We start from the raw sequence: 16,527 nt of genomic DNA, 5'->3' as shown, positions 1-16,527 counted from the left end.
ATCCTAATCTATTTGTCAATAGATTTTACTTACAAGAAAAAAAAGCTACATTTTAAGAATTGTATACATCTAAATGGGGACAATCTCTTAATAATCCAGAAAGGGAAAAACCTTTTAACTGTATAATGTCAGTCATTACAGATGAGCAGAGAGGGAGAGAGATATCTAATTTGGTGAACTTCCTTAATTGTACTACATTAACTGCCACTTACTTCACCCACTGGGAACAGCTAGCCTATGTAGATTCTAAACAATCTTATTGATAATCATCCATTAAAAATATAAGAAAGAGAGGCCGGGTGCAGTGGCTCAAGCCTGTAATCCCAGCACTTTGGGAGGCCGAGGTGGGCGGATCACCTGGCCGGGAGTTCGAGACCAGCCTGACAAACATGAAGAAACCCAGTCTTTATTTTAAAAAATACAAAATTAGCCGGGCTTGGTGGTGCATACCTGTAATCCCAGCTACTCAGGAAGCTGAGGCAGGAGAATCACTTGAACCTAGGAGGTGGAGGTTGCAGTGAGCCAAGACTGTGGCATTGCACTCCAACCTGGGAGTGCAAGAGCGAAACTCTGTCTCAATAAATAAATAAATAAATAAAATAAGAAAGAGAAGTTCATTCAATACTTACTGCTATCTTTTGTGGGATTGGGAAAGTGTTTCTATAGGGGAAAAACTGATGAACATTATTTACATATGAGGTTCCTGGGTCCTAAGAATGATATAATGATATAATAGTCAGTTACTGAGCTCCTTTTACATACTAGGTAATATACTGATAATTTTACATACATTATTTAATTTGTGCAATCCAACAGCAAATGTTATTTCCATTTTGTTGGTGAAGAAATTAAAGTTTAGACAGAGAGCGCACAGCATTCTATCCTAGTGATGTGTTTTCTGTGAAACTGTTACCCCTCCTCCAGATCTTAAAGAAATGTAGTGTCATCTTGTAAACTTATATTTCACAAATATAAACTTGGATATGAGAAACAGAAGGGATATGAGAACTACATTCTTTTCTTTGTAGAAGAGAATACTAGCTAATATCTATTTCAATATTAAATTCAGTCATTAGTTTATGCCATCTAAAGTATTTGTGTTAATATACTTACTGTTGTTTTTAAAAATCATTTTCAAGCTGTAAAAAGGGGCTCCTATGACATGGTATCGACTCTGATCAAACACAACACTAGCCTAGACCAGCCCTGCGTCAAGCGATGGTCAGCAATGCACGAAGCTGCCAAGCAAGGCCGAAAAGATATCATATCTCTGCTGCTAAAACATGGAGGCAATGTCCACCTGAGAGATGGATTTGGAGTCACACCCTTAGGCGTTGCTGCCGAGTTTGGTCACTGCGATGTGTTAGAACATCTAATCCACAAAGGTATGTGAAAAGGAGTTACTGTTTTCTGACTTTTGTCCTGCCTCTCAAGCTCTCCTTTTTGATATTCCTCACTCTTCCTCCCCTGAATGTAACTAGGGGAGATCGTCTTCCTCTCCTGAATGGAACTTGGCATCAGATATCTGATGCCTCAATAAATCCTTACTCTACAACTCAGCTAAGCCCTATATGTTGTGACCTACAAATCTACTAGCCCAGTCCTGATTGCTCTCTCTAGGGACAGTTCAATCTGCATATAGTTGGCTCATCAGGGCCTCAGGCTTATCTGTTCCTAAACTGAATTCCTCCTGTTTTTCTACTTTTCTGATGTGACAATTTCCCTCATCATGATCTCTAACTCCTCCATCACCAGCTTTCTTAAATCCAATCAGTTGCAAAGTCCTGTAGCATTTCTCTTGTCCTCTCCTTACAATCTATCTGCCATCCTGGTCAGGTCCCTTAATCCTCCCTGGACCAATGCAAATGCTTTCTAACCATTTTCTGGGTTTCTAGTCTCCCATCAGAGAATCATAGTAAATACTGCAACTTGGTTCCTCTCCCTAAAGGGCAGCTACCATAGTGTCAACTAGTCAAAAAAATAATGTCCAATTGTTTTACCACATTTATTCCTTACTGCTCCCATCTTGCATCCTATACTCCAGTCAAAATACACAAGCAGTATTCCGAAACATATCTTGCATTCCTTCTCTCTGGGTTTCAGTCAGGTCTTTGCCTTCATTTCTTCAGCAAAGTCAGTCTCTTGAAGCACGTCCCTACATCCTTTCCTAATTCTTCACAACAGATTGTGACATTGCCCTCCTTTATACAACTACAGAACCATGAGTTAAGGAGATCTAACTCCTAAACTGGATGAGCTATTATTCATGTGAGGCCCTAGGCCCTAGCCTTGTTCCTTAAATATCTGGCCCTCAGTGTCCTCATCTGCAAATGAATGCTAGCATCACATGATTCCCAGTGATTCTCTATGGGAAAAAGACTAACGTTTTTGAGGTCTCCCAATACAACCACATTTAATTATCAAATAAGCCGTGTGAAGTAGGCTGTATTAATCATTCACAGATGTGGAGTTGGAGGTGCATGGAAGTAAACGGCTTGTCCCCAGCTCTCACCATAAGCCGCAGGGGCTCTGTCCTCTACATCATGTCTCCTTGTCCTATTGTCACTGGAAAATCATACAGTTTGTGCTGTCTGATATTTTGTTTCAGTTCCCCTCTAAGCTCCTTAGAGTAGTCACACTCATTCATTTTAGGATCGCACACACTGATTGCACATAGAGGGCAATAAAGTATTTGTTAATACTTTATTAACCCTAAGTATTTGTTAAGTTAAAATAGAGTAGGCGGGGTGCCATGGTTCATGCCTGTAATCCCAGCACTTTGAGAGGCAAAAGTGGATAGACCACTTGAGGCCTGGAGTTGGAGACCACCTTGGCCAACATGGTGAAACCCTGTGGTGGCACATGCCTGTAATCCCAGCTACACAGGAGACTGAGGAAGGAGAACTGCTTAAACCTGGGAGGCAGAGGCTGCAGTGAGCTGAGATTATACCACTGCACTCCGGCCTAGTCGACAGAGTGAGACTCCGTCTCAAAATAAAACAAAACAAAACCCAAAAAGGCTATTGTCTTTAAATTAAAAAGTCTAATGAGACTTTTTTTGGAAGAATTTACCCATCATAAAAATTGATGTCATTTCTCTGTTTTTTGGCCTAAAGATTTTCTAATAAAACGAAGCATGCTGCATGCATGAGTGTTGATTGAAAATACAGCAAACATGGAGGTCCTTAATTTCATACTTTTTAAGTCCTAACCAGAAAGGAACTCAAGAGGTTGTTTTTTAGGGGATTGATTAAACAATACCATCCAGTTATGATTATGCCACGTTTTATTCTGCCAGGTGGTGATGTGCTTGCTCTGGCGGATGATGGGGCGTCGGTGCTGTTTGAGGCAGCAGGAGGTGGCAATCCTGACTGCATTTCCCTCCTGCTGGAATATGGAGGAAGTGGAAATGTACCTAACCGAGCAGGGCATCTTCCTATACACCGAGCTGCCTATGAGGGGCATTATCTGTGAGTCATAAATTATAGGGTTTTTGAGTTAAAAATGCAAATTTTTATATACAGTACAATCACAAGTCTATATATAATACCTTTCAAAATCCAAAGAGCGGGAGGCGAAATCTTCACATTTTAATGCTTCATCTTTAGATGCTTAGAACTTTTTTGATATTCCTGTAATTCCAAAAGTGAATTTATAGTACTTTATAATGAAAAGAAATTTTCTTTTAGAAGGAATTAAGGCATAAGTGAGAATTCTGCACAAGCCACCCAAGAGTGCCTTTCTGTTTACAAATGTATTTAACAAAAGGCTACAGTTTCTAAAAATTTTGTCCTTGACAAAGGATTACTATTTGTAACAACAGTGTCAGTGTTATTCCAATTATTTCCTAATATCTCCAGGATATTATAGTATAATGTCAAATATATTCTTGAATAGAAATGTTTCATTATAAGTTTACAATTCTTTATTCCATACAATTGGTTGAATAGATTCTTAAATCACAAAATGTGCATAATTAACACATTGGTAGAAGTCTAGATCACTATATTAAATTACCCACCATGAGAAGATGGTTTTAGGCAATTAAACATATTTCATAAGCTCAAAAACTTTGAAGTAATTGGGCTTTATAATTTTCAGTGGGCCACTGGCTAAGTGGCCAGTGATGCGTAATTGATGTTAAGTGACATGTTGTTAGAGTTTACCTGGATTTACTCCCAGTGTTCATAAATTTGCACAGTAGGCACAAGAGATCAAGTTATCCTTGCCTGTGGCTCTCATACATGTCTAGCTGGTTAGTCAAGTGTGAAATTCACAACCATATCACATGTACTTAGAAACATAAACCATGGTTGGTTATCTCATCTGGACTGATGCAAGGTTGATGGAATACTAAAGACTCTTCTTTTGGCTAATAATTCAATTGCAAGTTATATGGAAGCAGACAATGTACATGGTATTAAAAAATAGATTGCACAGGAATCAGTGAAAGAGGAATAATTCATGAGAATTTGAAAAGGCCCAAATTCTCATCCTTGCTCTACATTTAACTGTGTGACCTTAGACAATCATTTTGCCTCTCCAGACTTTAGACTGTTCTTCTGTTAAATGAAGCAGCTGGACTAAATGACATCCAGGGTCACTTCCTATGACCCTATGATCCTAATGGTCAAGATTACAAAGCACTCCTCTATGGCATTAGAAAATCTTACATTTCTTTTATATTTTTAAAAATAGTATTGGTTGCCCAGAAATAGTATATTGTTCAGAGGAGAATTGGAAGAGGGGGAGGGTTCCTGAGGAACCACAATTCTAGGACAAAGCATATAAGATGCAGTGTGTTTCCCAAGAATATTTAGAATAGAAAGCTAAATCAAAACTGAGCTAAATTACACTAAGCTAAATAGTTGTATCTCAATAGACAGAAGTTAAATGTTTCAGCATAAGGTTATCTAGAGAAAATAAGGGAAACTGTACAATTTGCATTCACTTACCTAACAAGAACAGTTTATTTAATTTCCTGATTTTCTTTATGGTACGTAGATATTTGACTTTTTTTCTTGTAGTGCACTGAAATATCTTATCCCGGTAACATCTAAAAATGCAATTCAGAAAAGTGGGCTAACACCAATTCACTCAGCGGCAGATGGACAAAACGCACAGTGTCTAGAACTGCTCATTGAAAATGGTTTTGATGTCAATACCCTACTTGGTGAACACATTTCCCAGAACTATGACGATGAGAGGAAGACTGCGCTGTATTTTGCCGTTTCTAATAATGATGTTCGTTGCACAGAAGTCCTTCTGGCTGCAGGTGCAGACCCAAACTTAGATCCCCTCAACTGTCTACTTGTGGCGGTGAGGGCCAATAATTATGAAATTGTCCGGCTGCTTCTCTCCCATGGAGCTAATGTCAATTGTTACTTTATGCATGTGAATGACACTCGTTTCCCCAGTGTCATTCAGTATGCCCTAAACGACGAGGTAATGCTGAGGCTATTGCTGAATAATGGCTATCAAGTGGAGATGTGCTTTGACTGCATGCATGGTGACATCTTTGGAAATTCATTTGTGTGGTCAGAGATAGAGGAAGAGGTGCTGCCAGGATGGACATCTTGTGTAATAAAAGATAATCCGGTGAGTTATGCCTTTTCTGCTTTATATTGGGTCATCATCCTAATTTAGCACACATTCATTCATTTAGGGATGTTACAAGAAGAAAAAAAACTCTAATTTTTCTATTTTTCTTCTTCAGTTTTTGTTTGCAAAGATATGGGGATATAAGCATAAATCTAGACTCTAGCCCCTCTGCCCCCCTCCAAAAGATGCTGTTCATTTTTTCTTGACTTGAAAACTGAATGTAAAAGAATGTGAAATGTATGCAATTAGTCACTTCTGCCTGTTTAGTGGAATACTGGGGCCAGATGGAAAGAAGCATGATTCCTCCATGCTTTGCTGACTACAGTCACATCAGAGCAAGGCGAGTCTTCAGGGCTGATGGTGTCACAGAAAGAAGCAAACAATTTATTTTTAATTTTTGTTCATTACAAGGAGGGATCTTTTATTCTCTGTAATAAGAGAAAGAGTAATGTTTCCATAATACAATTGAGTGTTTATGTACATGGCATATTAAAAATACTACTAAATTAAATTTTATCAATTCTCTCAGTTCTGTGAGTTTATTACAGTTCCTTGGATGAAGCACTTAGTAGGCAGAGTTACTCGAGTACTAATAGATTACATGGATTATGTTCCTCTGTGTGCTAAACTGAAGTCTGCACTAGAAGTACAGAGAGAATGGCCAGAAATCCGTCAAATACTAGGTAAAAACCAGAAGTTTTGCCTACAATTTTTAATTAAGAACATATATGGGGGAAGTTCTTAATGTCTTCTTTGATACTTTTTCTATGCTACTCTACTATATTTCCAGAATTATCTGGGTTTTAAAATTATTCTTAACACTTCCTCTGTTGTAAGATACATATTTTCATTTTTCTTTATATTTTCCAACTTTGTAATTATATAATGAGTAATAAAATAGCTATATTAACATTCTGATTACAATTCATTTTTAAAATTAATTTCCATAATATCACACAATATGTAGACTGCAAGCTCCATGCGGGTAGGGATCTGCTTTGTTTCTCGTTATATTTGCAAGTCTTAGCATAAGGCCTCGTAAGTACAGTTCAATAAATATGGAGTAAATGAATGAACAAAAAGGATTAGAATTACTCTTTTTTTCTGAGGTCTTTATCGACAAAACCCTACCATCAAAGGTTAGTATTTATAGACAGGCCATTTTTTCTTTTCTAGGTGAAAGTTTATCATGAAAATGAATCATACAAGTTTCAATGAAAGTACATTTTAAAATAATTCAAATACAAATAGAAACCAGAAAAATATCATAGATTTGAGATGGTTACACTTACAAAATAAGAGTTCAGAAAAATAAACTTTCAAAATCTAGTTGGACATCAATTTCATAAAGCCTAAAGAATTATAGAACTTTATATGACATTTAAATTATTTAACATTCATAATATACCTGAATCAGCCTTTCCATGGAATTAGTTCTATAATAGAAGAGACTCTAAAACAGGAAACTTGGAGAATCTGATGAGTAATATAGCATTGTTAACCTAGAAATTGAGCTCTGGGGTCAGATAGACCTAGAATGAGATGAAATTCTGGCCTTGCCTAGAAGTAGGATTGCTAGATTATAAAGCGCAGTGTAATTTGGGACTGATGTTTTCATGAAAAAAAGCAACAATTTATTGTTACAATTTTTGTTTTTCTAAGTGAAGGAGGATTTTTTTTATTTCCTATAAAAAGACCAAGATAGCCATTCTAGTTGTGTGACTTTGAGCAAATTACTTATTCTTTTTATGTCTAAGTTTTCCTACTGCAAAGTAGACATAGGATAGTATTAACCTTATAAGGTTGTTGTGAGATTATAAAGAAATAATGCATATGAGGTGCTTAGTGTCTAGAACATTTAAATTATGTAATAAATTTAGTTTTAAAACTAAAGTATTAACATTTTTATGTTTTTATTACATGGTAAGTTTATGTGATATATCTGAAATGTATATGTAAAGTGTGCTATGAAATATTGTAGAGTTAAGTAGTATCATGCCTGTTTTTTACAAAGAAAAAGCTAAGGCTAAAAGAGATTACAAAATAGTCTAGACTTGAAAACCACCTCTCAAAGTTCCCTTCCTGAACTTAAAGCCTGCATTGAGAGCAAAATCAAAAATTGATCAGGACAGAAACAAGAAAGGACCCACAAAAAAGAGGGGGTGGCAAACAGAGCCAGGAAACCTCAGAAATCTAACCACCGTATGTTGGATCATTGCAAGAAAATACTAGAGTAAGAAGCTCTGTAAAGTTAGAAGAGCTAACTGGAACCAAGTATCCTTCTAAAAATTCAAGAAAACTATATGCAAACAAAAATGAGCAACAGAAAATATCACAGTCAAATCCCATAATAGTAAGACAAAATAGAACAGCATAATATCCCCACAAACAATGAATACATAACTGAAAAATTACACTGTCAGAACAATCAAAATTCAAACCTCTGTTTCAAAATAAGCCAAAAAGCATGAGGAAAATAATATAAGATATGGAAGAATAACATGAGTCAAAAATTTGAAAAATTCAGAAACCAGATCACAACTGAGGAAAGAATTAGGAATAAAAATTAGAAAAAAAATAAATTCAAATGTGAAGACTGAACAGCTGGCAACACAGTTGACAATACATTGAGAGACAGAAAAGAGGCTATGGAAGAAAATTTTTAAATCAAATATAAATGAAGAAATAGATAAAAGGATTTTAAAAATATATATATTTGTTCATTTCAATAGGTTTTGGGGAAACAGGTGGTGTTTGATTATATGGATAAGTTGTTTAGGGGTGATTTCTGAGATTTTGGTGCACCCATCACCTAAGCAATGTACACTGTACCCAATGTGTACTCTTTTATACCTGGCCTATACTTCCTCCCAAGCCTTCAAAGTCCATTGTATTATTCTTATGCCTTTGCATCCTTGTAGCTTAGATTTCAAAAAAAAAAAATTGAAAGACAGTTAAAAACATTGACAACACACAATGAATAGTCAATATATGGGTAATAGGACTCCTTGAAAAGGAAAAACAAATCAAGGGAACATAACAAATACAAAAACCTAGGCTTCAAGAAAAACCTTCTATAATAAAAAAGATTTGAAACTATAATGTACAAAATACTATATCCTTTGGGCATGTAGGCAAAAAGAACAAGTGACATATAAGAGAAAAATGGATTATTATTAAACTTTTTATCGACAATACTTCATGCCAAAAGAAAATGGAGTAACATATTTAAGGATCTCCACGGAAGGAAAATGTGAGCTACGGATGCTTACGTGGCAAAATTGGCTTCCAATGATCAGTGCAGACAAACTGCTGTCAGCATGCAAGAACTCAGGAAATATTGTTCCTCTTACTGACGTCTGAAGGATACTAAAAAATGACCTTTAGACAACCCAAAATGTTTAGAGCGGTATCAACGTGAGGAGTAGTATTAACAAGACTAGCATTAATCAGAATGCCAAGACTAAGAGTTAAAAGGGAGGAGATGCAATATGTAATGGTTATATGCTCTGATGAAATAGATAACAGCACAATTATTTATTTTTAAATATTAGTAAATAGATAAAATAAACAATATTTAATAATAAATTAAAATACATATTTTAAAATATCTTAAAATATTGATGGTGATATATTAATATTGTTGTGCTGAGAATGATATATTCAGTAAATGAGTAATTAAGGAGTATTTCAATTCTATTATTCCTTGTATCCTTGAAGCCAAGGATTGCCAGTGTGGCAGAAAAAAAAAAAATGTAATAGAGAAGAGATTAAAGAAAAATCCTGTAGTCCTGAATTTGAATTAGAAGTAACAATATAAACTCATAAGCTGTTTTATCTTGAAAGTGTGTGTGTGTGTGTGTGTGTGTGTGTGTGTGTGTGTGTGTGTGTGCGCGCGTCTGTTTACAGATAAGGCTTAGGAATAATGATAAACCCAGTAGAAATGAGCATTCCTACGTCACAGATTTTAGCCTGGAAATGCCATTTCCTACAAAAGAAACCAGGGTTTTTGCTGGAGGTTGTTTTGTTTTGTTTTTGAGAAATGGATGATTGCATCTGGAGAAGGAAATGAACAAGATTCACCTGGAACATCTGGTCATACCAGAAAGCAAAGAAACTCTTAAGAACTACATAATTCATGACAAAAGAATTCAGGGGCCAACTTGAAGAGGTTCCAACTGGCCAAAGATGGGACAATTTAAGTTTCAAAAAGGGTAATTATTTTAATGAATTGAAACTTATCTTTTTTGTGTTTTTTTTTTTCTTTTTTTCTTTCTTAGTCCTTCAACTTGTATTTTAAGTTCAAGGCTACATATGCAGAATGTGCAGGTTTGTGACATGGGTAAACATGTACCATGGTAATTTGCTGCACAGATCATCCCATCACCTTGGTATTAAGTCCAGCATCCATTAGCTATTCTTCCAGATGCTCAAACTCCCCCGAGTCCCAAAAGACCCCACTGTGTGTTGTTCCCCTCCATGTGTTCATGTGTCTTATCATTCAGTTCCCACTTGTAAGTGAGAAAACGTGGTGTTTGGTTTTCTGTTCCTGCATTAGTTTGCTGAGGAAATGGTTTCCAACTCCACCCATGTCCCTGCAAAGGACATATCTCAATCCTTTTTATAGCTGCACAGTATTGCATCATGTATATGTACCAATTTGTTTTTATCCAATCTATCATTGATGGGTATTTAGGTTGTTGATTCCATGTCTTTGCTATTGTTAATAGTGCTTCAATGAAAATACATGTGCATGTATTTTTATAATAGAATTATGTATTAAATATACAATTTTTAAAAAACTGGTCAGCTTCATAAGATAATAGAAAATCAACTCATTATCTTAACAACTGATGAAAAAGAGGTAAGCACTTATTCTGCTTTACATATATATGTATATAAAAATGTATATGTATATAAAATATATGCATATGATATAAAATGTATATATATATAAAATCTGTGACATTAGTAACTAAAGAGTAGATGAACAACAGCATCCCTTTATAAAAGTATTCTAAAAATAAAAAAGATATTACATCACCATTTTATAGCCCCCAATAAATTAATAGATGTAGTCAATGAGCATCCACAGCTGCTAATATGTAGCCCCCAAAGAATGAACACAGAATCAGCTATGTTTTGCCAAAGAGATCAAACCCGAGCCTGATCAAGTTTCTGGATCCAGTTATCAATTTGCAAGAAATACAGAAGACAGTGGGACATGGAACTGCACCATGAAAATGCAATCAGCAGAGTTCAGGCTGTGGGAAACTACAGGGCATTTGGGTTCTTCAAAGATTAATTCAAAAGACAAGAAGTGGGTGGAGAGAATAACCTGCAAATTATTAGAGACTTAAAGGACATAGCAAAAATTTTAAAAATATATTGTCAATACTATAGGGCAGGGATAGTGCACTTCCATGATGAAACTCTAAAGAAACTGATTACAAGTCAGAATAGTAGTTATTTATGGCAGGAGAAAGAAAGATGGAAGAATTGTAGAGGAATTTCTTGGTTGTCTTACAGAGTTCTATGTCCTATAGACCTAGGAGGTGATTAAAGATGTTCAGCTAATAATTACTTATATAAAATTAAACTATACATGTGTACTTTATTTTATTTTGCAATAAAGAGTTTAAACCCTTATTTTTTAGCTTGGAGACTGCAAGGGGGAGAAAAATGCTGAGGCTTAGATAAATTAATTTCTCAAAGTAATAGACATAGAAAATAACAAAGTGAAGATTTGAACCCTTGTTTGTCTTACTTGAAAAAACACAGACTCTTCCTATAATAGCATCGTACTTCCTGTCATAGAACAGATTTTGCTACTAAGTGGAAATTAATTGCTCACTTTTTTTTTTCAAAATAATTACCAATTCTGATGACTTTGGAAAGACAATTCAAGTAAGAATAATGTCAGGAAGTTTTTTTTTTTTTTTTTTTTTTATTGTTTTCGGCATACATTATTGCAACTAGGGTAGAAGCCAGTTGATTGCTATGAGTGTGATTAACCACTGGATGTCAGGAGCCCTCCAGCTATCTATAAGACAGCATATTTGTTAGGGGAAAAAAATTGCATTTTTTTAGATGGATTTTTTTCTTCTTATTTTGGTAATAATGTTGCATCAATAATTTTTGAGAGCATTGTTTTTAATTTAAAAAAATTGTTGATATCATCAAATGTAATATAGATGTGATCATGTTTATTATTGTATTGAATGATAGTTAATATTTATTGAATGGTTACAATGTTCCAGGCACTTTTCTAATACTTTACGTGATTTGTTTAATCTTCAAACAACCCTATGAGATAAGTACTGTTGTTATTCTTATTTCACAAATGAGAATACTAAACTCGCAGACATTAAGCAATTTGCCCAAGGTCACACAAATTATTAAGGGGCAGAGCTAGGAGTTTAGTCCAAGCTGATGTGGTCCAGAGTGCACATCTAAGCCTGAATGCTATGCTGCTCCTTTATTCGTTCAAATTGCTACTATAAAATATCAATCTTGCAATTATAATATAGATAAAGTAAGAATTAAAAATATCATCAGATATTTAAATAATTTTAGTATATTTTTGAGAATATACAAGGTTTAAGTAACAGACTCTGGAAACAAAATCCAGACTGGATTATTCATGATAAATGGAATTATCTGCATCAATGTTTTATGGATAATTATTTATCAGACAGATTGATAGGAGAAAGAAAGTAAAGAAATATATTTATACAATACTTAGCTCTAAAAAAATAAAGAAGAGATGTGGGCATTTGCTTTCTTAAGTCCGTGTATTCATTCCACAAATTCTAGCTGAATACCTACTATGAGCCAGACTCCCTTCCTGGCACAGACACAGACTAAATTTTTGCCCTCATGGAGCTTACATTCTAGAGGAGTAGACTAGAATATTCAATTACAATTTGAATTTCACTTAAAATCACCAGTTGCTAAAGTGTGCATGCATGTTTTTCAGAATACACTATTCATGTTATTTTGAAATAGTTATATCTTAGAGGTCAATCCAATATTTAAAAAAATTTTTTTGCTTATTTTCCCCATTTCTTTTAGAGAATCCTTGTTCATTGAAGCATTTGTGTCGGTTAAAAATTCGAAGACTTATGGGACTCCAGAGACTCTGCCAGCCAGCCTCAATGGAGAAGCTTCCTCTACCACCAGCTATTCAAAGATACATATTATTTAAAGAGTATGATCTCTACGGACAAGAGCTAAAGTTGCCATAATATTTTAAAATGTGATTTTAAAAAATATTTTGAAATGTGATTCCCTCAGATAATTTCTTGGAACCATTTTACATCCTTAATTGTAAAGTGCATTTAAATTTGTTGACAATTTTATAGGTGAATCATGTGTTCTTAAGGGGAACACCATGATCTGTGTCTTTAAAGACATTTACATTTTTTAAAGATACTATTTTGAACTTGGATTTGTATCTTTGTCTTCAGACTCTTCCTATCAAGTGGCTCCTGCAATATCCACAATCAAGTCTTTATAACAGATAACCACTTTCTCAAACCCACATCTCCTTCCATTTGCTGGCCTGATTCTCCTGTCTTTCATGGTCTTGCTGTGTAAAAGAGCTCCTCCTGCCTGTAAGTTCACACATTGTGATCTGGTATCTGCCCCTATACTGCTTTTCTCAAGGTCCCTGACAATCTCTCTGTTGCTAAATCCAGTGAACATTCTTCAGTCCCTCTTCCAATTGATTCCTGCAGCATCCAACATTGTTGCCTGTTTCCTCCCTGAAATGATACCTCTTTCCCTGTTTCTTACAAAACCTTGTTCTCTTGGGTGTCCTCCCACCTTCCTGGATACTCTGTCTCTGGCTTTTTGCTGCCTAGCTCATCTCTAGCCAATCTTTTAGTCACCTATCTTAAGCCCTTTTCGCTTTTGCTTTGTTCTTTAAGTTTTGTGTACTAAGCCCTCTTTGCTTTGTTCTCTGGGAAATTTTATCCACATCTATGGTCTTAATCAGCTCTTTCCCTCATGTGCTTCCGACCTATGTAGAGAATTGGCCTAATGAACATTTGAACACAAAGACAGACGTGTCCCCAGATGAACTCACTACCTTACTCCACAAAAAAAAAAAAAAAAAAAAAAAAGCTCTTTCTCCTTCATTCTCTAGCTCAATAGTTAGTACAATGCTCAATTCAGTTTCTGAAGAAAAAAGCCTGGACATCAGACTTCACCATCCCATTTCCTCACCCAATAAGACAAATCACCAAATCCTATTACGTTCATCTCCTGAAGTCATCTTCCACTCAGCCCTCCCGCCCCCGGATTTGGCCTTAAGTCTATTACCTTCTTTTTCCTGGGTTAATACAGTGCTGCTTATCTGACTCCCCTGCCTCTGACTTGCCCTGTCCCAAACACTGCCTACATACAGCATCTCAGAATAGTCTTTTACAAATATAATAGAGTTTCACTTCTCTGCTTAAGATCATTTCCATTGCTCTTGGGTTAAAGTCCAAAGTTCTTACTTGAACTTTCATAATCTAACTCCTGCCTTTTTCTTTAGTGTCATCTCTGGATATCTCCCTTTCCTCCCTTCCCTTGACCCTTCTAGAATTTTATTTCTTAAAAGTGATTTCCAGACTTTAAGGTGTCATGTACCAATAGGTTTTGTTGTGTGAATTTTTTAAAAAGACTGTTTAAAATATACCATCTACTATCACCATCATTTCATAAAAGAGGGGTCATTTTAACGGCAGAAAATAAGATGGTTAAAAACTCAGTCATTCAAGTTGAATGACTTTTGCTTCAACTTGAAGACCTCACACTGTTCTCATTTCCCTACTGATGAGTGAGAATTTCACTGTGGGCCATCAAATATCTGAGGACCTTTGTATGGGGAATCACTGCTGCAGAATAGACCATGCTCTCTTTGAACCTCAGGGTCTTTGTTTTTCCTTCTCTCACCTGGAACTCTCTTTCCACTTTTTCTGCATCCTTTCACCTGATCAGCTCCCTCTTACTCCATAGATCTCAGCTGAGATGTAGCTTCCTCTAGGATGGGAAGCCCCAGCACAGAACTTGTCATGCTATATTATAGGTGCCTGTGTTCCCTGCTGTCTTCCCACTAGACTGTAAGCTCTCCGAGGCCAGGTTCTATGTCTTGTTTTCCAGTGCTTTCTCAGGGCCAAACACATTCCCTAGAGCACAGAGTTCAATAATTATTTGTTGAAATATGTTGAATAAGTGACAAAAATAATCAGTGACCTCATGGTGAAATAATAGCTTTAAATTTCTGAGTGAGTTATGTCATCTTGATAATGTAATTATTTAATGTTATTATTTTTAGATTTTAATAGTGTATTTTTCTTATATTTATTTTTATCTTATTACTTGATTCTTTCAACAGTAATATCTCACTGCTCTGTAAAGTTTTCAAGTTATATTTAGCTTTAATTACCTTTGAAAGATAAGTATGAAAAAATAACCTGTAAAATTAGGGCTATAATTTAACTTCTTATATTCCCTAGAGGATATGTTTTATACGTAAGTTAAACTGTAATATATTTACCTTTAATTGTAACATTCTGTATACAGGATTTTATGATTCTTGTGTTGCACTCTTAGATGTGGTTAAAATGTATTGTTATCTAAATATATTGTTCTAATAAATAAAAAATCATATTGTGGTTATAAGTCTGCTTTATGATACTTCATATATTAGACTCTCGCTCACTAAAGCTTTGACATTTTCTTTGATATATGTTTATGTAGATAATATTCAAGAAACACTTCGATATAAAAATATGAATTAACTGCACGTGCTATGGGTTTTTAAAAGTGGTTTTTTGGCATTTGTAAAGCAAGAGAAAAATGTATCTTATGAAAAAGAAGCAATTGCTGTATCTAAATCAAATTTGATCTTTTACTCACCACATTTTGGGCTTTTCTAGCAGTGTTTTTGTTTTTGAGATGGCTGGATGGAAAAGGAATTAATTTCTATCTCATGAGGACTCTGTTTCTTCTAGAGTATGTCACTCTATCCGGGAAAGGGAACAGCTGCTCCTTCCCAGTCAGCACTAGGAGAAGCCAAACATTCTACAGTGGAGCCTGTCTAACCACTGTGGAATCAACATGGCAGAGTCTGGATGTCATCTTCCCCCATGCTGCCAAGATGTCTGTGCCTGTTTTAGTCCCTGTGGATTTTGTTTTGTATCACACAGAGAGTCTGGGTGGAAAAAAGCAGATCTGAACTCTTATTAAGCATGTTTTGTTTATTTTTCCATAGGCCATCATTAAATAGAATCTCCATTTCCGGCTAAAGATAATTTTAAGAAGGACACTGAAACCAAGTGCCTCCTGAAGAATATGGTTTAATCATTTTAACTAGTCACAGAACATGTTTCCTGGTAATAGGATGTCAATGCAGAAGATGTGAAAATGATTATATCAATGTGCAGCAAATATTCACAGGCAACACCACCTTTAATGCAGGCTTTTGAACAACCAGAACCTATGGGTCAGACAGCATGGAAACTCTAACAAGATGGAGGATCTTATGACCCAGAGAACATACATAAGCCTTTCTCTTGTTATTGACCTTTTACCAGAAATACCTAAGCAAATTTTGTTTTCAAGTCACCTATTTTTATGTATATAACCACCTTCCATTCAGAAATTACTTAGGAATATAAAAATTATAAGCTGCTTCAGCAACATGAACGCAGCTGGAGGCCATAACCCTGCAAGAATTAATGCAGGAACAGAAACCAACTACCACATCTTCTCACCTATAAGTGGAAGCCAAACATTGAGTATACATGGGCATAAAGATGGGAACAACTGATACTGTGGATGACTAGAGGGAGAGGGGAGGAGGGCAGAAGTGGGGGAGGAGGGAGTAGTAGGGAGGAGGGAGGGTGAGGGGGAGGGGAAAGGGGGAGGGGTGGG

The 16,527-nt window shown here is 35.6% G+C and overlaps 1 protein-coding gene across 5 annotated transcripts in view; it reads left to right on the top strand.

Annotated features, from left to right (window-relative positions):
- Positions 1 to 15,393, top strand: part of ASB15 (ankyrin repeat and SOCS box containing 15) — a 37,031-nt gene extending 21,638 nt beyond the window's left edge. For 2 of the 5 annotated variants that reach the window (XM_010343531.3, XM_010343522.3), the window contains exons 7-11: positions 1,140 to 1,385; positions 3,299 to 3,470; positions 5,028 to 5,598; positions 6,131 to 6,284; positions 12,676 to 15,391. In XM_010343531.3, coding sequence (XP_010341833.2) covers positions 1,140 to 1,385; positions 3,299 to 3,470; positions 5,028 to 5,598; positions 6,131 to 6,284; positions 12,676 to 12,848 — 1,316 coding nt within the window. In that variant the 3' untranslated portion in view covers positions 12,849 to 15,391. Of the gene's footprint in view, positions 1 to 1,139; positions 1,386 to 3,298; positions 3,471 to 5,027; positions 5,599 to 6,130; positions 6,285 to 9,641 lie in introns of all 5 variants that reach the window. The other 3 variants (XM_039472845.2, XM_010343536.3, XM_074379135.1) reach the window with 3 other exon arrangements.
- Positions 15,394 to 16,527: the final 1,134 nt, after the last annotated feature.

Source organism: Saimiri boliviensis, chromosome 10, assembly GCF_048565385.1.
Source record: "Saimiri boliviensis isolate mSaiBol1 chromosome 10, mSaiBol1.pri, whole genome shotgun sequence".
In the NCBI taxonomy this organism is placed as follows: Eukaryota; Metazoa; Chordata; class Mammalia; order Primates; family Cebidae; genus Saimiri; species Saimiri boliviensis.
This window is presented reverse-complemented; position numbering and strand designations above follow the sequence as displayed.